Source organism: Lagopus leucura, unplaced genomic scaffold, assembly GCF_019238085.1.
Source record: "Lagopus leucura isolate 7727_CA_CO unplaced genomic scaffold, USGS_WTPT01 Super-Scaffold_100047, whole genome shotgun sequence".
In the NCBI taxonomy this organism is placed as follows: domain Eukaryota; kingdom Metazoa; phylum Chordata; class Aves; order Galliformes; family Phasianidae; genus Lagopus; species Lagopus leucura.
This window is the reverse complement of record NW_024962293.1, coordinates 2,630,695-2,656,202: the sequence shown is the minus strand read 5'-3', so window position 1 is coordinate 2,656,202 and position 25,508 is coordinate 2,630,695. Positions and strand designations below refer to the sequence as shown.

Sequence of the window (25,508 nt, the reverse complement as noted above, 5' to 3'; positions counted from 1 at the left end):
CTGGTATTTCATTTCTAACTTGCTGCTGTTCTGCCCAATGGCTCCTCTTAGAACAGAGGTCAAGTGCATCCCTTGTGAGCCATGCTGATTTACATGCTTCTGGCCTGATTCAAAATCCACTGCAATTAATGTAGTCTGTTTTGGGAGTTCATTTAAGTGGACCTGGGCTCGACTAAAGTTTGCTAGCTTTAACTTCATCTTTCCTTCTTTCTGTTTCTCTTACAAGATTTATGCCAAGTATTTCTCATATAAGAGCCCCTCAGCTAGTCATATTAAAAGTGCCTTACAACACAGCATTCATTTTTATCATCAGAAAGATTATCTTGCTTTGCTATCATGCCCCACTCTCTGAATGGGAAGTGGATTTTCTTAGCTGTTTTCATGCAGGTCTAGCAAATTTCCTAAATCATATTCACTGTTACAGCCCAACTTGACACTTCTTTTCAGACAAGGAGATTGGTAAAAACTCTACAGATTTTACTGTCACAGCACCAAAACTGTATCAATTACATTTATTTCAAACAGAGACCAATGGAGTAAACAATACACGTTCTACCTCGTCCGCTAAAGCAGCAAAACTGTGTATGACACAGCCACAGAGCACTCAGTACCTCAACCTGGGAAAAAAATTCTTTCATGTGCACAATTTTACAACTCTAGGGGGCTACTGAAGGAGAAATCTCAAATCATGCATGCAATTACCCAGACTGAAAGGATAAAAGCAGCGAATACATGCAAAAATCAAGTCTTTACTTTCTAAGAACACTCTATATTAGCAGCAATACATCTAGCAATCTCACTCTGCTCCAGTAAAATCAATGTAAGTTTCGCTAGTGGCCTTCATGATTGCAGCAGCCAGCAGCTAGTATTAACTTTGCATTGATTTCCTCCTGCAAGGAACAGTCCTACTATTTTAATAAAAGAACCAACCAACCAGTTTGCCAGTATCTGCCTACCTAAGAAAAAGCAGGATACGTTCAAAGAAGGCTTTACTCTAACTTATATTCATTCCTAAAGGCTAAATCTGCAAAGCTCATGACACAAAGAAACAGCATTGTTTTACTTATCAATGTCCTACTGTTCATCTAGAACATCTGCAATAGCTTTGCCTGCAGCGCAACCCTATTCATTACAGGCCTTGATAGACTGTTCAATGGGGTTTTTTTGGTACAAAATGTACAAAAGCATTTTACAGAGTGGACTTTGCCCTGATATGAATAATAAAAAATAATTTAAAAGTGCATTTTGTTTCAATTTCTCCATTTTCCAAAGTAATGCTTGGCAAACGGAAACAAAATGGCAACAGCTTGAAACCTGACAGCTCACTCCATGTCACAAAGCAAGACAGAGGGTTTCTGCTGAACGCTGCTTTCTGCACAGTAGCCACAGCACATTGCCATCTACCAAAAATGCAATTGATAAAAGACAAAAAGCATACTTATATGAGCAAACAGCAAATACACACACTCATCAGAAGGAGGCCTCGTCATCGCTGTGCCAAGGAACAGGTGGAATTTACAAGCCATGAACTTCACCCCTCCCTCCAACCATCGAACTGTACAAGAGAAGAGTGGTGCTTACCATCATCCAGGTACGCTTGGTCCAAATTCTGCTCCTGCTTAATAGTGACTCCAGCTGGTAACACTTCTTTCTGGTCACTGACTGGTTGTCCATTTTTTGCTGCCCGCTGGCCTGAAGCTGTCTGCTGCTGGATCACGGTAGGATATGAACTCGGACTTAATCTCTGTGCTTGACTGACTTGGGGCTGGCTTGGTCTTGCAACACTGGACGTAAAATTTTCACAGCACATAATGTGCTGAAATTCCTGGTGACTTCCACACCTCAGCTGCTGGTTGGTTGGAGAGTAGTGAATCACTGGAGAAGATTGCTGGTTGCCTGGAGAGTGGTGGAGCACTGCTGAAGTTTGGCCTGGGGAACCAGCATGCACTAGCACTGACCTATGGGCATCTGAAATTGCAACCGGTGTAGCCATCAAACCGGACTGCTGGTAGCCCAGCTGGCTTGGGCTAAGGCTCTTGCTTCTTTGGTATACTACTGCAGCTGGATTCTGCTGATGGTATCGAGAATCAGGAGAAGAAAGGCCCGAGCGCAACTGCTGGCAGGGAGCCATAGTGGCCACAAGACAGGAAGGGGACTCGGTGACCATTGTGTGCTGTGAATAGTACGGCTGTGTGACTGTTCCCAGACCACTGTGTACTGTGTTGCAGATTAGGGCTGGATCATAGTCATCAATGGGCTCTGTTTTGATTGATGGTACTACAATAAAGCATGCAAAGGATGTTATTCGTAACAAGCTGATGAGAAACAGAGAAGTTTTCCTTGAAGTAAAAAGAGATTTAAACCATTTACGAGATCTACACATGCAAGCTCATATCACACAGGCATTAAGTTTAACAAAACATATATATGCAATGGTGGGAGGCTCTCACTTGAATGCATTTTGAACTAAGATGTTCCAGAAAGTCTTTGATCAATCATTTAACCACAGATTTCTGAAAATTGAAAAATACCATATTTTAATTCACTTAAGAGCCATTCTGGAACATAAGCAAAGTAAGAAGCACCACAGATAGGTGTCCCACGTAATATTTGCATCTGAAAGGAAGAGTGAATGAACAGTCATTCTGTGACACATACGGCGCTTCATTTTCCTACCAGACATTTAGCCAGTGACCAAAGGCAGTGCTGAACTACTGAAGGGCCCTCTTTCAGGCCTTTTGCTACAAGTAATATCCTCAGTACAAAGACCACCACTTAGGAAAAGTTGCCTTAGTATGAGTAAATGATGGTCTTCTGGTCTTCTACAGACAAATTCTGACATTTCTAAGGCTTTTTTTTTTTCATTTTTTTTTTTTTTTATTTTTTTATTATTTTTATAAATTATAAAAATACTATTTAAAAATAGAATTTAAAATTAATATATGTGACTTTTTTTTTTTTTTTTAAATTTAAACCTTTCCCAAAGCTCAGTACAGAAATATCATACAATGGAAACCATATAATGGTCAAGCAACAGTGTTATTTCTTTGGGAACTGTAAGCTTTCTACTCTGAAGCAGTCTGTCTCAGAGGTTGTGTTTAAATTGTACTTTTCAATATTATTCAATAGGTGGACAATTTAGCATTGCATTAAACCTTTGTGTCAGTGATGTCCTACACAATTCATACACCTAAGAAGAGAATCAACAACTGTTAAGTTGGAGCAGATTAAAATAAAAGCAGGATGAATGTTTGCTTCTTCTTAGAAACCAGTCAAATTAAGACGTCATTTTGAAGCTTGAAAAAATCTGGTACTGTTATTTTATGCTTTCTGGTTTCCACAAGCACAATACTCTGATTTTCTCACAACGTTTTTCCCCCAGCCAAAGCTAAGAAATTATGGGAATCTCATTAGTAATCCTGTTGCGTTTATTGTGAGATTGCTCATCAATTCCCAAGAGTTAAAACATCACAAAAGCACTCATATTTTTCTCAACAACTCCATTCTGAAGAGTATATATTACTCTTCTTCCTCCTTACCAAGCCCTTTTTAATTTTCCCAGATCCGATGTTATCTTACTGTTGTACACGTCAACTGGGGAAGGCAATGCTCATTGTTTTCACAGGGTCAAATCATGTCACAAACTGAGTCTGCTCCCACTGAAGTTGTTGGCAAACTCCCATCAAGTGAATGAGGCAGAATCAGTCCATGGCCTACGTGGCTGCCCCCTTAAGTTTATGGGAAATTCTCAATCTGAAATCACACGCATCCTTTAAACCAAACAGTTGTTGAGCACTTATTTGCAATTAGCTGAATGAACTTAGTAAAATTTAGATCCTCGTATAATGGGGAAACAACATAGTGGAAAATAACATCTCGCTCATGAGAACTAGGCAACGACTCGCACTGCCCTTGAGAATTACCTGGGTGATAGGTAAAATGCTGGGGTTGGCTTCTTTTTCTTTTGCCATTGATGACATAGAAATTCACCTTCACAGGTGTGCGAATGTGCTTGTTCCGGTACTCCGGTATTTCTACAAAGAGCATGCTCTGAAACAGCGAAAGGGGACGGAGCAGCATTAGTAACTGAGGCCAGCAGCAGATTGTTGCGTGCATCTCCCCCATTACATGCCCAGGGATCGAGGAAGGGAAACCTCCCAGTTCATCCCAATAAAGAACACTATGTGAGGAAGAAAGGAAAAAAGAACAGATGGTGAAAAACAGGAAGACTTTTGGTATTAGCAAATTGGTTTGTATGCACTGTATCCTCTCTGGTACTTGATGTTATCCTCAATTTGCAGGCAGAGATCTCAGCTACAAATAAAAGACACAGAACGGGTGCTTGATAAACAAATAAGTATTGTAGATTTCCCTCTTTGTGTTAGGATAAACTTGGTTATTCTGTAGGTTTCTTACTTACAGCCAGATCTTGATTCCATGGAAATTAACAGTGAGTGCCCCATTCTCTTCCACAAGGGCAGGCATGGCCCATGGCAATGCAAGTGCTAGCTCCTAAATGTGCTGACCTACTACAGTACAGTCCCAGTAGCAAAGTGAACAATGAGACTCATTCCCTTGAAAGACCAATGTTAATTTTAAATACTGTAGTGCAAATCCTGTCCTGCACAGTACAGTGCACCCAAGACTTCCACATAGGCAAAAGGAAGTCAGGACAGCCAGCATCCTGCAGAGGACTCTTTCAAAACTGGGCTGATACAATGGTGTCTTCTGCAAGAACACAAAATCTAGCAGTTATTCAATTTGCTGTGGGTTACTGCTAAATGAATAGTTTCTTTCTGCAGCACATCTACTACTGAAGCATTTGACATTTGTGCCTCACAGCAGTCAGATAGCAGCTCTTTCTGTTGAGACGCTCTTTGGAAACTACCCCCTGAATACAAGCTGCTGTCTGAGAAGCACAAGGAGAGGACATCCAATGTTTTGCATACTTACAGGCTGGCTCTTATCTTTATCCACTGTCGCCTCCATTTCCCAGATCTGCTGCCCATCTAGAAGAACATTACAGTATTAACCTAACTGTATCTTTTTTAAATCATAAAGCTTAGGAAAAGAAAGCAACAAATTAAGGGCAAAGCTCTCAAAATGGACTTCATTTCAGCCAAAAGGCACAGCATTTAATTTAAATACATCATTGAACACTTCTCTCACCAGGAAAAGACTTACGTATTAAAATTAAATGTTTATGTAGAAATTAAGCAAACTGAGGAATGAAATAATCCACACAAGTGCAACATCTGCTTTTTAGCAGACTTGATTTCAGCCAGCTTGACTGAGGGAGGGCACCAGAAGGTCAGATACCTCCTTAATGGTCACACTGGGTCAGGGGCACAGCAAACTTTAAGCTTAAACCACAAAGTTCCCCACCAGTGCAATAGGGACAGCGTGGGTGAGGAGGTGAAGGAAAGCCTAAGCAAAAATTCAGCTCTGGTGCAGAGACTGTAGCATGCAAAACTGAGTGACTTCAGGCTGACTTCTAAAGATGCTGTACTGTGAAGCTGGCAGATGCTCTGAGCATAGGTTTTTTTCTAGGATTAGTCCATCAGGGACAGATTCTTGATGTAACTGGGAAGTCAGCTATCGAATCGCAGAATCTCAGAAGTTGGAAGGGACCTCTGAAGATTATTGAGTCCAACCTCCCTGTTAAAGCAGGTTGCCCCTGGTAGATTGCACAGGAAGTTATCCAGATGGGTTTTGAGTATCTCCACAGGAGGCTCCAGAATCTCTTAGGACAGCTGTTCCAGAGCTCTGTCACCCTCACAGTAAACGAGTTTTTTCTTATGTTCAGATGGAACTTCCTGTGTTTCAGTTTGTGCCCACCTACCCTTGTTCTGCTGCTGGGCACTGCTTGAAAGGAGACCGGTCCCATTCAATGGACTCCCACCCTGTAGATATTTATTAGCATTGGTAAGATCCCTTCTCAGTCTCTTCCAGGATGAACACTTCCAGTTCTCTCAATCTTTCCTTGTAACAGAGACACTCCAGGTTCCTAAACATCCTTGCAGCCCTTCACTGGAATCTCCCTGGAAGGTCCCCATCTTTCTCAAAGTGGAGAGTCCAGAACTGGACACAGTACTCCAGGTGTGCCCTCACCAGGGCAGAGTAGAGGGGGAGGATGATCTCCCTCACCTGCTGGCCACACTCTGTGCAGTGCACCCCATTGGTACCATTTGCCTTCCCAGCCACAAGATCACACTGCTGGCTCATGGTCAGCCTGGTATGCAGGGCCTTCTCTGAAGAGCTCCTCTCCAGCAGGACAGCCCTAACCTGCATGAATGCAATGTAGGATCCCTACACTTGCCCTTACTGAGCTCTGCCCAGCTCTACAGTTTGTCCAGGTTTCACTGAATGGTAGCACAGCCTTCTGGTGTGTCAGCCACTTCTTCCAGCTTTGTATCATCTGCAAACTTGCAGAGGGTGCATTCTATCCCCTCATCCTGGTCACTGATGATGTTGAACAAGACCAGATGCTATGCAAGATACTTGACTTTTGTTATACATGCCTTCTTACTATATATACTTATTTCTTACACGTGCAAAATAAAGCTTCGGCACATGATAATAAGAAATAAATCTCCTCTGACAAAGGAACAAGCTTAGTACCTTTAAAAAAAGAGCCTCTTATCCTTCTGAAAGTTTCATTTTAAAATGAGTAGTGGTGGCATATACAAAATATCACGCTCTGAAATACCGCAGCCACGGAGCTGGCGTCTGCATTAGAGAGGGAGGAATTGCAGGGTCCCCTCCTGCATGCCCAGGCCTGGTAGCACAGCATAAAGTCTCATAAAAACACTTCTTCTCAGAGGACTTGTTATTTTTCCTGATTCTTGGAAATGCTGCAAAAGCTGCTTTTGTCCTCTGTTATTTAAGTACTTCTGCTTCTGGCAAAAAGGGAAATGAAAGAGTATTTTTAAATGAGTTTTGCATTTCTTCTGTTGCTTTCTCTTTGTTCTCCCCTCCACAGACATTGAGCTAACAGATGTGTCCAGCTCTCAGGGTATCATCTCCTCGGGAAGGGCTCATGCTGCTGCTCTGCACCGTGGCTGCCCGTTGCTTCAGCCCCAGGGTCCCAGCACGCCCTGCGAGCCCAGCAGGACCATGCCTCCCCTAGCACCCCCTATCCAGGAAACCTCAGCTACATTCTGGCCCCTAAACACTCACAAGGAGGAGGAGGGTTTCCCTGGGTGTCCACAATGTGCCCCTTCTTCTCTTTGACCTTGCTGGGTCCCCCTGTGTTTCCCTTGGCTTGCTGAGTTTCTTGCTCTCATGCATACACACACATCACCGCTGCAACGCAAAGTCCAAACACCTCCCTCCAGCACTTGCCACAGCATTTTGTTGCAAGGAGGAAACACAAAATGTTTCTGGCTTCTTCTCTTTTCAGCATTTCAAGTCCCTCCCCAGCAAGTCAGTTGTCTCCTCCACGCTAGCATGCGGATTAGTGACGGGTGGCGGGGAGGAGATGGCCAGAGCAAGCAGAGTAATTGGAGCAGCAAGCTCTCGTCTGGCTGCCGTTAGCCCTGCCATCCCAGAGGACCGCTGTGCAAATGAATGGAAAGTATTCTGATAGTTAATAACAAGCATTTGCTTTGGCCACTGCTCTGGGCTGTTGCAGGTTAAATCTATGCCCCTATTAATGTAGCTAATGCTTTACTATGGCTGCAATGGTAAACGCATTTGGGGAAGCGGGAGGCTGCGGGTTTAATCCTGCAGATACCAAATGCATCATCTGATGACAAGGCAGTAAATACTTAATGGGGGGATTCCCCTTTGAGGTGAAAAGAAACCGTCGTAATAGGTGCTAAGGAACCTTACCACAGATGCCAAAACAACTCTAAAGGAGCAATTTTTATAGCCCTCTGAGGAAAAGAGGTGGTAAAGGGAAACAGGAAGATACAAAACAAGAAGATATGACATAAAAGTCCCAGTAGAGACTTGCATTAGGAATAGTCTCAGCAGTGCAATACGAAGATGTCCTGACAAGGCTCGCCAAGTGGGAATGCTTGACACTGTTCTCCCTCCAGGCAGTGTTTTCATCTTTGTTTCTATGCTGTTAAATTTAAACAGTCTGTGCAGATGCAACATCACTGATTTTGCATAGAAGGTAGATATCAAAAGGATTTGTCAGTCCAAAATGCAAAAAATAAAAGAGAAATAATTCTGAAAGTCATCTGCCATGCTCATGAGGCCTGTGGAGCACATGTAACCACAATCACAGTTGATTTGATTCAGTAACCCAGCCACTGAAATCGCACTAAAAGCTAATGAAGCCAGCCATAAAAATCAAGTGATGTTTAGGCTGAGCCCAAAGTCTGGGGAGAATAAGAGCAAGACAAAGCCCAATTAAACAAGAAATAATTGTATTTGAGGTTATCTTTCTAACGATGATGGGTGCACCTGTTTGGATATATTAAAGCTTGCAGCAGCTAAACAGGACCTGTCAGCAGCATCAATCCCTGTTCTTTAGGCACCACAGCCCTGTTGAAGATAAGCACTCCACAGCTCACTTGCTGACCTTAATGCTTAAATTCCAATGATATGGCTCCATCTGTCTCACACATCACTTCCATGGTTGTGAATGCATGAACTTTACTTCACAGTAATCAGTATCTTGTTTCCTTGTGACCCCTGTGGACAGGCACACTACAATGAGCTTTTGGCATATGCTATAGTGCAATAGTGCAAAAACTGCAACAGTGACGGCATCATTTTTGCTGAAGCATTTTGAAGAGGCAAGGTGCAGAGCTGCATCAGCAGCAACACACACCATGCAGAGCACTGCAGGACATCCCGGTACGAACACGGCCCCCGTGAGAGCTCAGTGTCAGCTCCACGTGTGTGGTGCATCTCAAATTCAACCTCCCCAGTGGGGAATTCAATGGGTGGCTCTGAACGGAGTGGTAGTTCCACTCAAGATGATAAAATACTTTTGGATGTAGACCCTGAGGTCTTACCAGCCATGGCTGCCTCGTGCAATATTTTTACTGTTGTGGTTCCCTGCTCATTTAATGGTTTGTCTTAGTTGGCAAGTCTTTAACACCACAGGTCAGGGAAATGTTCAGGAAATAGAGATTTTTGTGCTGCTTCAGGGTTATGAGACATAGCATTAAACCCCGATGAGAGATCCGATTGTGTCAGCACTCTTTGGAGGAATGAATGAGTTGTTGGAAGAAAGTAACTCTACCCTATCTAGCTCAAACTGTGATCATACCAAAAGTCTTGCTTCAAACTTTGGGAAAATCAAAACGTCAGTCTGCATTAGGAACATTTTGGGTGATTCTCTGCAGCCCCTTATAAGGCTTTTTATAACTAGCCAATTAAAGGTTTCTGAACCAGTTACAGCCTTTACACATTATTCACGATCCTTTACTCATGACTTTGGGGTCAGTAACTAGCAGAGAAACAAACTTACTGCTTTATTTGAACAAGCATGACTGATGGACTGAGAGGTTCAGGAAATTTTCTTTGCAGCTCTCTCCAACTGCAGACTAAGTGCACTATTGTGCCGATTCTGTACAGGATCCTGTGCCTGCATGTGATTTTATGCCTGAAAATGTACATTGCTTTTCAGTCAAGCATTACACAAATTACTTAATGAACAACCTGTTACCTTTTTCCCAGGCAGCAAACCATGCGAGTTCCCTGCAGAAATCGAGCTTGGTAGCTAGCGGGGCAGCTGCCCTCACCACGCGTTTCTGCAGTGTTCCCTTTGGGCTTGCAACGAATTGTCCCAGTTCAATGTGTTTCTGGGAAACTCTTCCAAAAACACCCAACAATTACCTCTGTCAAGTTTTATCAGTACACAACAGGCAACTCTGGAAACAGCCCAGTCTTTTAAAGCCATCTCAAGAGCAAAGCAAGTAACAAGGGTTTTCCAGCAAAACAGACATTTTTGGGATGTAGAAACCTTACAGACCGGGGAAAACATGCACAAACCTCCTGCTCTTTTTGAGGATGAATTCTGCTTTTAGCTGGGAAGTTATTCTGGTTCATGTCAGAGCAGGTTTGCTCAGCACCCAGACCTAAGCAGTTGTGGCCTCCTTTTACTCCAGAACAGTTGTAAAACTTTAGAGCAAACACAGCATGAATGAAATCACAACTTGCAAAAGAAGAGCGACTGACTTCTTCACTGAGCTTGATTTCTTTTTCTTTCTGAAGCAGGACTGCCCACTGCAGTTAATGCAGCTCTGTTTATAGGGAGCTGTGGCCAGCGCCTTCATTTAACTGAGGACGTGAGTTTGAGTCACCAAGGCCAAAGATACAAGTCAAGGTCTGGGAGGTAAAAGGCCAACGGATTAGTCATCTGCCATCCAGCCCAGCCCCACATCTGACATTTTGCACAGTGAGAATGAGTCTAGAGGAGATTTCTCCCCAGCTATTGTTGAGGAATTCAATTCACACTAAAAAGAACCACACAGACAGTAGTTGAGCAGAGAAGCAGCAGAGGCAGCCTGTCATACCAGAGCTCTCCCAAACAACCCCTCATGCCAGCTCATCAAAATAGATTAGTTATTTTCTTAAGATTATATGTGTTTGTATGTGTGTCTGTGTGTGTGTGTGTATAAATTATTAAACAAAAGCTCCTCTCAAAATAAAACCACTGGGAACCTCCATGTAATAAAATGAGTCACACCAGGATGCGATGACTAAGTGGGAGAATAGGGAATTCCACTCCCCGTGCCAGCTTTTTATATGATCGATTTTCTGTCAACAGGTGATGGGAGCTTGTCTCTCTGCCATTTGTTTATTCCCAGAATTATTATTTTTTAATTTTCTCTTTAAACAATTAAGATTCAGAGCTGAATAACGAGGACCAGGCATGCTGCCACCAGGCGCCCCCATAGCAAACAGCAAGCCAGGGAATCCAGGCCAGTAGGGGCTGCCTGTGTTAATAAGGATTTACCAGCTGTAAAATTCCAAAATCTTGTGTCATACGGGGAAACCTTCCAAAACACTGGATTCCACCCTGTCTCGCTGAGCCTCTGACAGCTATGGCAACTCCATTTCTGCAGCCACACACTCTTTTGCATTTTTGTCTGTGTGATCCTTAGATTTTTTCCTGTTTTGCAGTGTTTTTCTGAGATCCCCAGCTTCATGTCTAACAGCCGTCCCGAGGGACTGCAAAGCACACCTGGCTCCAGCAGAACATTTGGCCACGCAGTGAACCTGTGCACAGAAAGATTTGCTGGGCTTTCAGCAGCTACGGTTGCAAGAAGCAGCAGCAGATGTCCTGTCTACCCTGAGACACCCCGATCTGCTAAACAAAGAAGGACAAACTCAAATCTGCCCGATTAACACTTGTTACTCTGCAGCGTTCATAACTGATGATACCTGCTGGATGTCTTTCTCTTTTGCTCAGAAAGAACAAACAGAACAGAAACTCAGAGAAAACAATCTCCCCCCAACCCTTCCTAGTTCTGACTTTCTTTTGCAGCAACAACTACCAAGCAGTCAATACAGTGCGCTGCAAGGCATAGTAAGAAGAGGAGATTAATCTGTAAGATGATCACTTTCAGCTAACATAAAAATCAGATGGGCCTCCTGACACAGAGAGCAGTAATGTTCACCCTGTGTCATCCCATTTATCGCTCTGCAGTTGGATATGTGAATGCAGCTTTTAATGCTAAAGTCCAGCCACAAATTGGGCAGAGCAGAAAAAGTGCTAGTAGTGCTTGCGTGCTTCCTACACTATCAGGAAAAGAGCAAGAGAGCAAATTTGTTTCATATACTAGCTGCAGAACTTCACATATTGTGAACAAATGGAATTATTTCAAACTACAGTACCACTCTTAGTTTTGCTAACTCCATGAATATCCCCAAAGATTTGTGCTTTCTTCCTTAGCCTTTTCCATAATAAAATAAACAGTAGTTTGTTGGTTTGTTTTCACCATTTTGCCTCAGATTAAGATTACAAACCTACACTGTGATGGACAGTCAGCAGTGTGTGACTGAGTTGTGACCAGGTTCTGCTCCTCTCAGTTCTCCACTGCTTAAACCTTCTATTTCAGTTCCCTGGTTTAGAAACCCAGTGAGAGAGCTGGAGCTTCCAGTTTGCACGATAGCTTTAATGTTGTTTGCTGAACCGAGATACAAAACATCTCTGTTCAATGCACATGGGGAAAAAAATGAAAGTTCCAAAATGTTTTGGGTTTCTCTTTGATTTGCTGAGTAAGTTGCATCAATAATTTTGCATCATGAAGTTCAAAGAGAAAATTGTTGGGAAGTCGTCAATGATCAAAAAGACATTTTGTGATCACTGACAAAATCGTCAGACAGATGACTGCCATCCAGTCCCTTGTCTGGGGCATGGGGAGGCGTTTCAGGCTTGTCACAACAGAAAAGGCGAACACTGCTCTAGATGATCTTGTAATTTCCTTTCACATCTCCCACAAAAGATGCCAATCTTCAGCCCCAGATCCTCACTGTTATCAATACACAAGCCAACTTCTGTTCACACTTTGTGTCATAATGCCCTCTCATCACAGTTTTCTACAGCAAACTGAGCTGTCCAGAAGACTGTCTCACATTTCAAGTTGTGACTGTGAGCAGATAAACATCAACTTACACAACTACAACAAGTGTGGGCTGCAAAAGGCACTTCCTGCATAGGGGAGCACTTGCAATAGTGTCAGCCAGTACCTGCCTTGGGATTCACACATGTGAGGCAACACTGACTCCAGACTCAGCCTTCAAAGGGGCTGCAGCTCAAACAACCCTTCTTCAGGCTGCCCTACTGCTCCCTTTGGGGCCTGGCAGCACACAGCTGAGAGATCACTGCTCCAAAACCACTTCTTGAAGTCTCACCATTAGCAAAGGATTTACCCCATCTCACTGGACATTTTGGCTGCTTTTCATAAGCAAGACCCCTGATCACTTGCTACAGCTGAATATCAGAAGGGTGGAATGTAAGAAGCTATAAATTCTTAATTTCTTATATTTGTATTCTTTTGTGCATTTTAACTAAATATATATGTAACAAATAATCACTCTTTCCATCAGTAAGTTGTAAATGTAAAACCTTTCTAGGGAGCTGTGATTTCCTTTTAACTTTTGCAGGGAGTGGTGCAGGAAGATTGATAGCATCATTGGGTCTAACTTATTGTGCTTTATAAACAAGAACTTTTCTAGCAAGTGGAAATCTCAGAATCTGCTCCCTCGCAATACAATAGCAATACTGAAAACTGAGTTTGAAAGCAAAATCCCTGCAGATCCTGCTTGTTTGCTTTTAAAATTGAAAGTGGTCTGTTGCAAAGAAATGCAATGATTTGCTCAGAATTAAAATAAAGTACATGTCTACAGGAAGAGATGTACTGAAGAGCTGGAAATTGGAGAGAGAGCACAAGTCGTACAGATGTCATTAGAACAGTTACTGTCATTGTTATTCTAGTGATAGGCAAGTCATTGCAAGGGATGCAAATGTAGGAGACTGAGATAAAACAGGAACACTGCTGCTTCCGAGTACACAACCCATTGCAGTTAGTATAGCTGGATGTGCAATGAGAGCCCATCTCCCACAGCCACCTCCCATGGACAGCAACACATAAATGTGCACCAGAAGCACAAAGTGCCAGCCTTAGGACAGGCACACGCTGCAGGCCAGATGCTCACCTGGAGCTGCACATGAAGGCATGTGCTACTGAGGTGTATGGGCATGGTGGTAACACAACAAACTGCAAACTGTGTTCTAAATGTTTTAGTAAAGCTGTCAGATATGACAGAGGGGGTAAAGGATGGAGCTAGAGGAGGTACAGGACAGAAGAGAGAGAGGAAAGAAGAAAGCTGATGGGACTTTCCACTCCTGCTGTTCCGAGTGCTAGCACAAGCTCCCTGGCTTGTACCTGGGCTGCAGAGCTCAGTGCCTCCATTCACACACAGCAGTACAGGCACTGCACAGAAGAAAGATTCAACTCACTGCTGTCACTGACTCCCAGTGCAGACTGGCATGCACACTGAACATAGCAGTCCTGATCCTGCCCTGCAGTCAGCTCTCCTGAAAGCAGCAGATGTTCAGGTACGCTCAGATTCATCCGCTCCAGATAACATCATCCTAAGAAACCCCCTTAGAAAAACTAAATTACTGAGACAGACACGTAGAAGAACTCAAGGGAAAACAAACCAACAACAACAAAATCCTAGAACTCTATTGCTTGAATCTGGAGGCTGGAAAGATTTATTTTTGTTAAATGGACTTTGAATGTCCATGCTTCAGAGACCTGACAGCTGCATCAGTTCAAAGGGCGCAGAGAGCACCACCTCCTCCCCCTGCACTGCGCCGCTGAACTGGAAGATTTGTGGTGGATCTCCTCCAAAGATGAACGCTTTCTGTTTGGGTTGTTCCTCCACCACCCACATTGTCCTAGCGATGATTCATGATGTCCATGTGGCCACCATAAGAGTTTGGCACGGGAAAGCCAGTCCATTTGCACTTTTCTCCTGGAGAAACACGGAACTTCTCTATCACTCACAGCAGAGCAGCAGTAACCAGTATACAAATGGGAGTAAACAACGCAACCAACAGCATCTGACTTGCAAATTATTACATGATAATTAAAACAAATACAAGGGGGGATTCCCAAACTGTTGTGTGGTTTTTTTAAACTGCATTGTAAGATGTGAGCCATAACCAAACTACAACACCCCTGAGCTTTAGCATATTCAAAGCCCTCGATAGCCACAGGATTGCTTTCCCAGCTCTCTCTTCCAGATCACAACTGAAAGAATACACACGCTTCAAAAATTTCTATCTGGATAATCCCACCCAGTAACTTCCCCTGACCTATTTTTATTCAGATAGATAGGCTCAGTTAGATTTCTTTGAGTTCAGATCTTGAACCCAGCTCTGCTTTTGTGTGTGCTGACTGGCTCTTTCTAATGCATGAGCTTCCCTGCCCTACAGCAGCTAGAGATTACAAGCGCTCAGCAGGAAGACACAACCTTAAAAAGAGCTTAGAACTATAATGCTTGCTGTTGGTAAACCTTAGCATTAAGAAAATGAATTATATTTAGGCATCAGCAGTTCAAACACAAGCACTTCATCCCCTCTATCACACACAAAGCACTGAGCTCCAGCCTCTTCAGTTTGTTTCCTGCTGCCATTTCCTGTGGCAAGCCTAGAATGAATCCTTTACAGACTTCTTGGTGGCGAGTTAATTGCACTAGTTTGTAGTTAGCATACAAAAAGGCAGCTAATTTCATAATGAAATCGCAACGTAATTTTAGGAGTATTCTTTATTTTCCAGGTATTTCTAGGGAGAAAATGACATCTATTTTGCTCTGTAACAGAGATGTAAAAACTATTCATTATTGTTCTCAGAGCCATGTTTCACTGTGTCACAGTAATGAGTGAACAATTGCCTACAAAATCCAGAGGAAATTGCAGAATGCTTTAAGTATCCATCTGAAGAGTAAAACCTAACTGACAGCTGTGAGCCCCTAGAGCAGGTTACTCCAGTCTGTAGAGCTTCAACAGCGGCACCTGGCTCCCTGCAGACACCTCCATAGCCCAGGCCCTGGGAAGACCCAGGTGGTGGAATGTCTGTGAAACCCTGAGCAGCAGAACACCTCCCTGCACAGATGTACTTGCACAAAAGTTTTCGGGGAAAAAAGGGATTTGCTACTCTAATCTTAAATCCAGACAAACAAGCCAAACCAAGAACATCAGCAGAGTACAGCATGCCAAAAGCCATTAGATACTTGTCCACACTGCTGTTCTCACCCTTGCTGTCACTGGTAGAGCTAAAACTAGTGGCAAAGGTGGGAAATCAAATAGCGCTTGCTGGCACAGAGAAGGCTTGTGGCTGTTAAATGAAACTCAGAGAGAACTGTGCTTCCCCCGAGAGCTGCTGCATGTTCCTGCCTTCACAAAAGCCCCTGTTCTTACAGAGGCTCCCCGGGGCAGCATCGTGAGTTGGGAGAGGACGCGACAGGCAGGGTCACGCGAGCAGCAAGCAATCCACCCACCTTCATGTTTATTGTGGTTTACTTTGCTGCTGAGCAGCTTATCAGAGCTCCCTGCACAGTGCTGTGCAGACAGACGCTGCAGCAAGCAAGCTCTCCGGGGTGAGTGCAGTATCCACCTCCTCCTTCCACCCAGCAACATTTCTAATTGAGAAACTCGGCTGCAGAACTGGCCTTTTTTACTGTGTTCATGCAGCCTAACACAATAACAACCAGGCACGGAACTGTAACAATAATTTGAATAGTCCACAGTTCATAAAGGGAGAAGCTGAAAGTCACAGGTGAGTAAGATCCTAACTTTCAGACTGGCTGGGACACTCGTTAATCGGTACAAGCTCCACAGAAAGGCTTTATTCTCCTACTGCATTCAGCTGAAGTTACATCAGCCCCTGAACGATTTGTATATCCAGCTCATTTTCTGAACCTTCTTCATCTTAACGGGTATCTATTAAAGAAAGAAACCTTCACACTAGAAGCACTTCAGGGCATATCTGAGAGAGTTATTGCTGAATTATAAAGCAGTGCATGGACACAGAAAGAATTACTACCAAGCTTGCAGCAGAGCGCAGTCCTCAGACACACTACAGACCACCAAACTGTGTACACACTTCTGATCCAGACAAAAGGTTTAAATTTACGCTTCCCAGACTCCAAACATCCCCTCTGCCAATCATTTCTCCAAAGTCTAGCAGCTCGAGGTTGGCTGCAGAGGTAGCGGGGGAGCAGTGCAGGATGTGGAACGCCAGCATGCAAATCTCTGCTCCAGACTGAGCGCTGCTGCTGGGCTAAGTCATGGCTCTCCACTACCAGGAGGTAAAAAAAGAAGAAAAAAAAAAGTGCAGTTTCCCCAGTAGCGAAGAAAAGCTTTAGATTTAGTGTGGAAAATGTTGTTGTCCTTCTTACTTTCTAACATCTATTCCAGACAGAGTCTTCTCTACTCTCATACGGAAATAAGGGCTGGGCACTTCAGATGTTTCCTCGAAATGGCATTAAGAGCTACCTCCTTTTTAGTGTATCATCTCCTTTAGTTACTGCACAGCATTCTTGGGACAGGTACCATCGTGGGCTGCCAAGCATGTTCCCATGCACCTTCATGATTCGCTGACACGGACGGAACAGTGGCAGCATAGAGGGAAGGAATTAAAACATGGGCTCAAAAGGAAACCAAGAGTGCCAAGAAAACTGCACTGACTGCACAGGCTCTTCGGAGCCCTCACAGCTCAGAGCCCTGTTGACCCTTACTGAGAAACAGCATGCCTTGCAGATGCTGTGAGAAGAAATCAGGCCCCTAGCATGCTTTTTGTCCCCCCACTTTCACCAGTGGATGCCCATATACATTAATGCTTGGTTTGATTCTTACTTTTTGCCAAAAGCATTTCCCAATAAATCACATACATGCAATGAAATTTCTTAAATCCCTCCTTGCCAGTCACTCGATACAGTGCTTATGCCTTCTCTGCCATAGTTCACTGACAGGAAACATACGAACAGTGTTTTCTAAGCAGCACAGAGACTGCAAAGTTGACATAAAACAAACTACTGCTTTTTAGTACTGCTAATTCCTTTGTCTCACTGAAACCAACAAGAGTAAAGGATGGCAGACTCTGGCCCTTCGTACTGCTAAGTGCTTTTCTGTTCCCTGGCCGTTGTTACAATCCGCGCAGAGCACATTATTCAGAATGCAAAAATCAAGCCTAAGTTAAACAAGTCCAGACCATCTACAAATGAACAAATGTCACTTTGTAAAACAGCCTTAGAAAATCCAATAAGATACAAATACTGCTTAGTGAAGGGAGATGAAATGCCTGCCAGTGCATGATAGAAAAGAAACAATTTCTGGTCCCAGAAAACATGTTACTACAGCAGAATGCTGGATTTCTGCTGCCCACCTGAACTGCCAGAGCTCACTAAGTATACGTTCTGGGGTAAGGTATTTGAGTCAGAAATCAAGTGATGTCTATTATGGCATGCCATTAGGAAAACACAGGAACATGAACTCAGCAAAAGCAGCAGAGGTGATGCTAGGCAATTAAATAACTCCCTGTAACCACTCATTATTATTTATATTCATCCAACACCAACCAGGGCTTGGGATCATCTTGTACTGACTCTACGTAAGTCAAGCAAATAAACAGCAAAGATGAAAGGAGAAGAGAGAGAATTTAAAATCTGCAGTCATTCTCCCTTCACGGCTGCCCAAGAGCTAGCAACATCACCTGAAAACTTTGGCAAAGACATGATTTAAAACACGCAGCTCTGCTGGAAAAAAAAAAAAATAGTATAGTGCTGTAACAGGTAACTTTTCTCTTTGAACTGATTTGTTTTGCTCCAGCCTGAGCAAAACAGGCTTTTGTGGGTTCCTGTCCTGAGGGTGCATTGGGCCCTGCTGCACAGGTCTGTGTGCAGAATGCAGTGCCAGCCCCCCCAGCAGGGCAGGAGCACGGATGTGCACAGCTGAGACGGCTGCGTAATTTAACCCAATGCCTCAGCTTACAACAGTAATGCTGGGGTGACTTAAACCTGCACGAGCGGAAGCAGTGCAAATTTCAACTATGTTTCAGGGGTATGTGGTAAAGTTAGAGACTCTTCAGAGAGCTCAGCAGCTGCCTGCCTGGAGATAACTGACACCTAAGAGAAAGGCCCTCACAGAAGCAATACTTGGTCAACACAATATATTTTTATGTTTTGTGGCATTTTGGAGTATTTTCCATTTGATTTCAGCATATTTCAACAGTCTTGAACTTCGTTTGCCCATGGAGGCACTGTTTCCCTTCACGCTGGGGAAATATGTGTTTTTGCTCACATTTAAAAGGGTTCTTTCTAAGGAGTGATGTGGAAGCAATCAATGTAAAAAGATCTGAAAAAAATGTAAAAATATCTGAAAAAATATAGAAGATGAAGTGATGCACTCTTGTATCTCACTACGCGTATAAAAGTATTTTGCTTTGATACCAAAATACACATCATGCACATTTTCCCCCCACAGACTTCTAAGGGCAGAAATCCCAACCTCTGACTGCAGTTCACTGCAATAAGAAATGCTCATCTCAATTATTACTTCTACAGTATTGTTCACTAAACACGAGCACAAGGAGCACGTAGCGGTCATCTCATTTCTTTGATAATGCATCCTTTTTCCACTGATTCCCAGTGTCTGTATTGTTGTGAGCCTTCCCCACGACGTGGCTTTGATTTACTTTCCAACAGCGCCTGCAAGGCCAACGATGCAGATGTTTGCTCCCAGGGCTAATTTCACTCACATGGTTAACTAAGTCAAGAGATTTGGTTTTACTTAGCGCAACCTGAAGGGGATTACTCACTGGAGTAGGGTTGAGCACAAACCATAGGACAACACCACGAGACACAACAGTACTGCAGATTTGCCTTGTTTCATTAGGGAAAGTGAGGAAAAAACTGCCTTACCTGAAGTTTTCTCTGTGAACACCACCTTGGACTCCGCTGTGAAATTCTGTCCTGTCAGGATCATCTGTTGCCCTCCATACACGAGGCAACTATCAATGTCTTGTCTTTCAACCATCGGAAGTTCATGAGCAGACCTTTGGGCTGCGGACAAAATACAGACATGAATGAAATCAACTCTGTTTTACCAGCACTTTCCAAATCTGCCCAGAACTATCCACAGATTGATCTTGTCATCGTTACCATCCGCTGACTGCCAAAGCAGCTTCTCCAGGGTGCTAAATTTAGGTTTGAGAGGGAAAAATAAACTTACTCAAGGCATTTTATTTGGAAACATTCAGGAGCTGGCTGCAGCATTCAGCTGTGCTGGCCTTACTCCTTGTCCTTGAAAAAGGACAGCTTGGATGAATGAGCTGGAACTTGCCCATGTCTGTTTCCAAATAAATGGCCAAATTTTCAAGTGCAGGCACACTACAGCACTGGAGCCCAAAAATTCCACCTGCAGAGAGGATTCCACTGAATAATACCAAATTCCTTCAGAAAAAAAAAAATAAAAATAAACCTTTTCTACAAACACCCACTGCCTCCCACAGACCATGCCCAATGTCAGCCCAGCTCCGCACGGCTGCCACAGCAGCACTGTCTCCATGGGCACTGAGGGCCCACACACAGCTGGGGGCAACCACAGAGCCGTGGGGGCACAGCAGCCCCAGCTTTTTGCGATTCCCTCTATCCCCACTCAGAAAACCCAGAAAGCACAACCTCTCCTCCTGCCTTCCGTTCCTCCCATCAAAACAGCCATGTGCGGGGTCAGGAAAGCAGCGGAGGGTCCTGCTCACCTTCCCTGTGAGCCCACCTTAACCCACTCACTCACTCAGCAGGAGCCGAAGAAAGCAACATGAGAATCATTCCCTGCAACACAGACAGCTGGAAAACATCAGGAGCTTCCCTGTGAGCAGACCAGGTGGGCAGCAGTTTGGGGCTGGTGAGCTGCGAGTTCGTGACCTGCACTCAAACTCCTCCAGATTCATCCACCCCAACTGGAAAGGCCTCCAGAGGATGCCGCTCATCTATTTAGCAGCTGCCTTGGCTGGATTTTAACTTTCTGTAACAAAAAGCAAGCTCCCAAGAGGCCCTGAGCACTTGTGTCTTGCCTTCACTGGACACCAATCAGTGCTGGGCCAGAAATAATGAAATGTTATCCTACACACTCATGTTGGGCTTCCACTCTCACATGGGCAGAGCTGTGGTGCAGGCATCCTTTTCATCATTTACTGCTCTGCAACCTTACAAGAGCCGAAAATCTGAAGCTCTTGGCTGCAGAGAGAGCTGCCCAAATTCTCTCACTGCAGCAAAACAAAGTTGGTATATTTGGGGGGAAAACATAAGCATTAAACCATGCGGACAGACATGCAGGGGAGAGGAGGGCAAGTTTTCTAGTAAGGACAAGCTCAGTGGAAGCTCTTCTGCAGTCTGACAACTTTTGCTCTTGTTAGAAATACTAATAAGTCAATATCTGTAAGTTTCTTATGCTGTTCAAAAGGCATTTTTAAAAATCTATTTAAAACAACCTTATGACTCATTGTTCCCTTCAAATATATTACAACAGCTGGGCTAAGATGCTGCCAATTAAGACTATATATTCAGATTACTTTCACAGAAGCTGCTAATTTCTTTCACATGGCTGCATGATTAATTCCAAGCCCCAAATCCTCACACTTTTGATGAGTTCATAATTGGATTTATCACAAAGGTTTGAGACCTCAAAGACTTACGAGTTAATAGCAACAACCAAGATCGTGTCCATAACGCTCAAGAGAAAATGTAGCTATGCTTCGCCCCAAACACTGTTTATTCCTATTCAATCCACAGAGTTCACTTCTTGAGTGTCCCAAATTTTCAAAATTACAGATTAATCTACATCTCCTACTGACTTCAGTGCCTCAACATAGCGCTTTGTAACCTGCCATCCCTTCGATCAGTGGTTTGCAAGGCTTTTTCAGGCTGAAGGAGAACAAATTTTAGCCTGGAAATAACCATCTGACTCATCTTAATTACATTTGGATCCAGGCAAGTTGGAAATGGCTGCTGAAGACCAAGTCTCTGTTCAACTTCCATCCAGCACAATGTTTGTGTACGCTGCGACGACCTACCAGGGAGCCGGGGAGGCAGCAGGTACACTGGGGAACCCTGATGCCATCCTCAGCCAAGCAGGGCAGCTGAGCAATACTGCCTGAAGTCTGCAGCGTGCAGAGGAGTCCTGGGGTTTCCTGACGCAGCCCCATACTGGCCAGCAGCAGGCTGGGGCAAAGCTACACACAGGCACAGCTACAGGCTATGGGCATCTCCAGAAGAGCTTTTAACCAGACCCAGAATTAATAACTTATAGGTGTATGCTTATAGGTGCACAAAACCCACACTTACTTTAAACGTGCAGCAGAACAATGTCATTTAGAAATTTTCCAGTTGAGTTTCACAGTGTAGATATCATGCCAAAGGGAAAGGTGGAGGAATTCAGGTACCTACTGAGCACCAGGCTTCCTCTAGCATGTTCTACCTGCACTGTTCTCTGGGTGGTTTGCAAACCATTTTCTAAAAAAAGTTTTAATTTTCCGAGATCTTATTTTTCACCCAGGCCTGCAAGAACATCTCACCCCAATCCCCATTTTCACTAGAAGGGAGGCTCCAGGTTCAGCATGGAACTGCCTCAATAGGATTACTTTTTTTTCCTCTGCAAGAAATATTAATTGCCAATAAATCCCCTTCCTCTATGGCTCATGATGGGTGGACTGTATGCAATAATTTCACACTATTCCCTCTCTTCCCCCAGGGGTTGACACTTCATAAAGTGACCTACAGCTACTGGAGTTTATGAGCTTTGAATAAACAAAACACTGTTGATTTAACCAGTTGGGGTGTTTACTTTCAATAGCAACAGTTACTGACATAAGGCAGCAAAGCAAATGCTATAGAAATACTCACACTTGGCCTGAAGCAGTGTGTCAACCTATTAATAGGGGGCATTATTTTTCTATTTTATTTGACTGTCTGCAAATCAAGATGTCATGGATGCACAGTGCCAAGAAACACAATGCACACAGTGACACAAGAGAGAAAGGCAGCAGCTGTCCCAGCCACTGCACCACCTCTGGGCAGCCTCAGCTGGGAGGGATGCAGTCCCTGCGCCTCCTGCCCTGCACGCAGGGCCCCCACGCTGCTGCCATGTCACACAACCTGTCCCCTTAGCCTCCCTTCCTGTGCCAGCTGGTGGAAGAAGAGTAAAGGCTACCTAAACCTCTAGGCTGGTGGGCTGAATGCGGCACATGGAATGCACAAGCCTGTGGGCTGACCATAAGCAAAGTGCCGAGGCAAGGAGGTTTTTCTTCCTTCCTCACCTGCCCACAGCACCTACAATTGGTCCTTTTTTGGCAGAGAGGCTTTTGGGTTTTTAGGAAGAAAAGGGTATATTTTGAGACAGTGACTACCTGGAAGCATCTATTGTGGCTCCAAATGCACCCCAGGAAAGTGTTACTCATACAAGCCCCTTAGGAAATCTCAGCTCTGCCTGTGAGCCCCTCCATCTCCCCATCAGCACGACTCCTCCATGTATCCCCTGGATGAGCAGCTCGAGCCCTGCCTGAGCATCGTGTTTCCTTCCACTGCCTTGGAGGCTTTCCAGGTGCTGCCTTGTCTTGCCCAAATGCTGACTCGTTTTATGAGGAGTCTTAACTGAAGCTAAATGTATCTTAACAGCTTCCAGAGAGGAACTGTCTAGGCAATCTCTCTTCTCCATGAGCAATGAGCGAGGGCCGGATCTGGGAAGGTAGGCAGAGTGAAAACACTGCTGTGGTCTGCCTCTGGGGAGGAAAAGGCTTGCGAGCTCTGCACAGAGCAGCGCAGGTCTGACAACTGCCTGCAGGGCAGACACTCCATAGCCTCTTTCTATCAGTGCAGGTTTTCAATGCCTTATTCTGCTGCGTGGCTGAAGGCTTCCATGCAAATTTCTGTGTAGCAGAGGCCAAAGAATAGCTGCTCTGTGCTATCTTGCTGACACCTGCCGCAACTCTGGATCCGGAGCTTAAGTTGCCTCTCTGTCCTTACATCTGATCCTATAGTTGAGCACAGTTCAGAAGCGATCTTATCCTGGCTGATGAAAAGCAGGACTGAGGACCACCCACAACTCAGAGGACAAAGCTGGCATTACGTCTAGTTACCTCTGTCATCACAAGCCAAGTAAACTAAATTTGAGATACTGAAAGAGGACTCCAGACCTGCACCCCAGCACAGCAGTTGTCCCAGGCCAAATGTCCAGATCTCTCTTTGGGACCTCCTGCTCCCACCACATCCCCAGCAGCCCCAGCCTGCTGGAAGCCTTCACACCATGACTCCCAACCCCAACATGACTTTTCAAACCCCCAAAGGCTCCTGGCTGAAGCCACCAGTTCCTGTTGGGTTGGAGAAGGGCAAGGAGAGCAGCCTGTCTGATGCTAAAAAGAACCCTAAATCCTAGAAGCAACAGCAGTGCCTTAGCAGCAGCGTAATTTGTTGTGGGATTAATTCTTCCACCTCAGCGCAAACCTTAATGAGCCAAAGTAAATATCTCTTTCCTCCTGTCACTCTGTGTTTATTTACTGCAAACTGCTTGCCTGTGGGAGGATTGATAGGAGCAGCACTCCTGTGCCCTCTGCTTACCCAGTGCATTAATGTCCTGAGAGACTTTGATCCCATTCATCACACACTGAAGCACCCTGAGCTCTCTGGGTGGGCAGAGAGGAGAAGGCTGGGAGCTGCATGGTGGGACTGGAGAGGACCAAGGACAGCAGGGTGGGAGGATTTACCTCGTGCTAAGACCATCGGGTAGCAGAAGGCTTAAGTGAGAACCAAGTAAATAAAGCAGATTTCCAACCATTGCGATGTGAAGCCTTGAAATCTGATCTAAATGCTACCAAAAAAAGAACCCAGGATGGGATGACAACAGTTTCCAACTTGTTACCAGCACGACTTAACAGCAGTTCATACAGAGCCATCCAAGAAAAAAAAAAACCACCAAGAATAGAGGACTTTTCCCCACCCCCTTCTCTGCACATAATTTATTTTATGATGCCTATGTGAAGAAGGAGTGACAAGCACTGATGGCAGCAGTGTCAGATAAGTATGATACTTTCTATGAACTGCAGCCAGCTCAACAAACCAGCATGTGATTAATGACAGGAAAACCATGGCCTCGGTTCACTTCCCTGTCGATCATCTCTGTGGGTATGCACAGCATTTCCCTTTAATCCCTTGTGGAGGAGATCTGCTGAGCTTAAATTATGCTCAGAAATCCATGGTCTGCATAATAGGCTGGGTCGCTTACTTTTACCAACAGCAGTACTGCAAAGGCATAAAGTAAACTGAAGGCTTGCAGCCTGCAGAAAGGGTGGGCATTCTCTTTCTGACTCAGATTTTCCAGATTAAAATCTTCTGGTTGCACACTGAAAGTGGCAAAAGATGTCAGAACTAACTGTTAAATTCTGTGCTTTAGGAGAGAGACAAATTTCACTTTGGGAAAAGCAGCAGTTTTTGCATGAGCTGCATTATGGAGAACTGCACGTCTTGAAACAGAAGCGAACAGGGGAGATTCCCTGAATTCAACTGGAAACCATGCTACTCTCATAATAATCACATTTCTGGTTAAAATTGCACATGAGTATCTCTCAGGTGCAAAGAGATCATTTGCTTCTATGCCTTTGTCTCAGTAAAGCAGGGCTCCTTCTTGCCTGCCACTGTATTCCAGCCAGCACAACTTGCGGCCGAGGAAAAGCGCTCACTGCTTTGCCAGGACAGCATTCTTTCAAATGACTAGCTCTTTCCTCTGGAGTTATTAATGTGTCAAATATCATAGGCTCAGATTGTCTAATATGGGAAAATCTACTAGAAGGAGAGAAAAATAAAGGAAACTTCCAGGGAAATTGATTGAAGGGAAATAAGATATTTGACCCGATTTAGTGGAACAAAATACTGTCAATAATAGAAACTATTTTAAATTCCTTAGCTGGACACACTGTTCTTCAGTAATAAGCTTTGTTTGTTTTGTTTTTACCACCGTGGAATATCTATTATAAGAACAAGGT

At 44.2% G+C, this 25,508-nt stretch overlaps 1 protein-coding gene across 3 annotated transcripts in view; it reads right to left on the bottom strand.

Moving 5' to 3' along the window:
- The window catches only part of NFATC2 (nuclear factor of activated T cells 2), a 93,834-nt gene that overhangs the window by 23,430 nt on the left and 44,896 nt on the right, over positions 1-25,508 (bottom strand). For all 3 annotated transcript variants that reach the window (XM_042884958.1, XM_042884956.1, XM_042884955.1), the window contains 4 exons: positions 19,399-19,539; positions 4,954-5,009; positions 3,924-4,050; positions 1,582-2,277 (listed from right to left, as the gene is read on the bottom strand). In XM_042884958.1, coding sequence (XP_042740892.1) covers positions 1,582-2,277; positions 3,924-4,050; positions 4,954-5,009; positions 19,399-19,539 — 1,020 coding nt within the window. The remainder of the gene's footprint in view (positions 1-1,581; positions 2,278-3,923; positions 4,051-4,953; positions 5,010-19,398; positions 19,540-25,508) is intronic.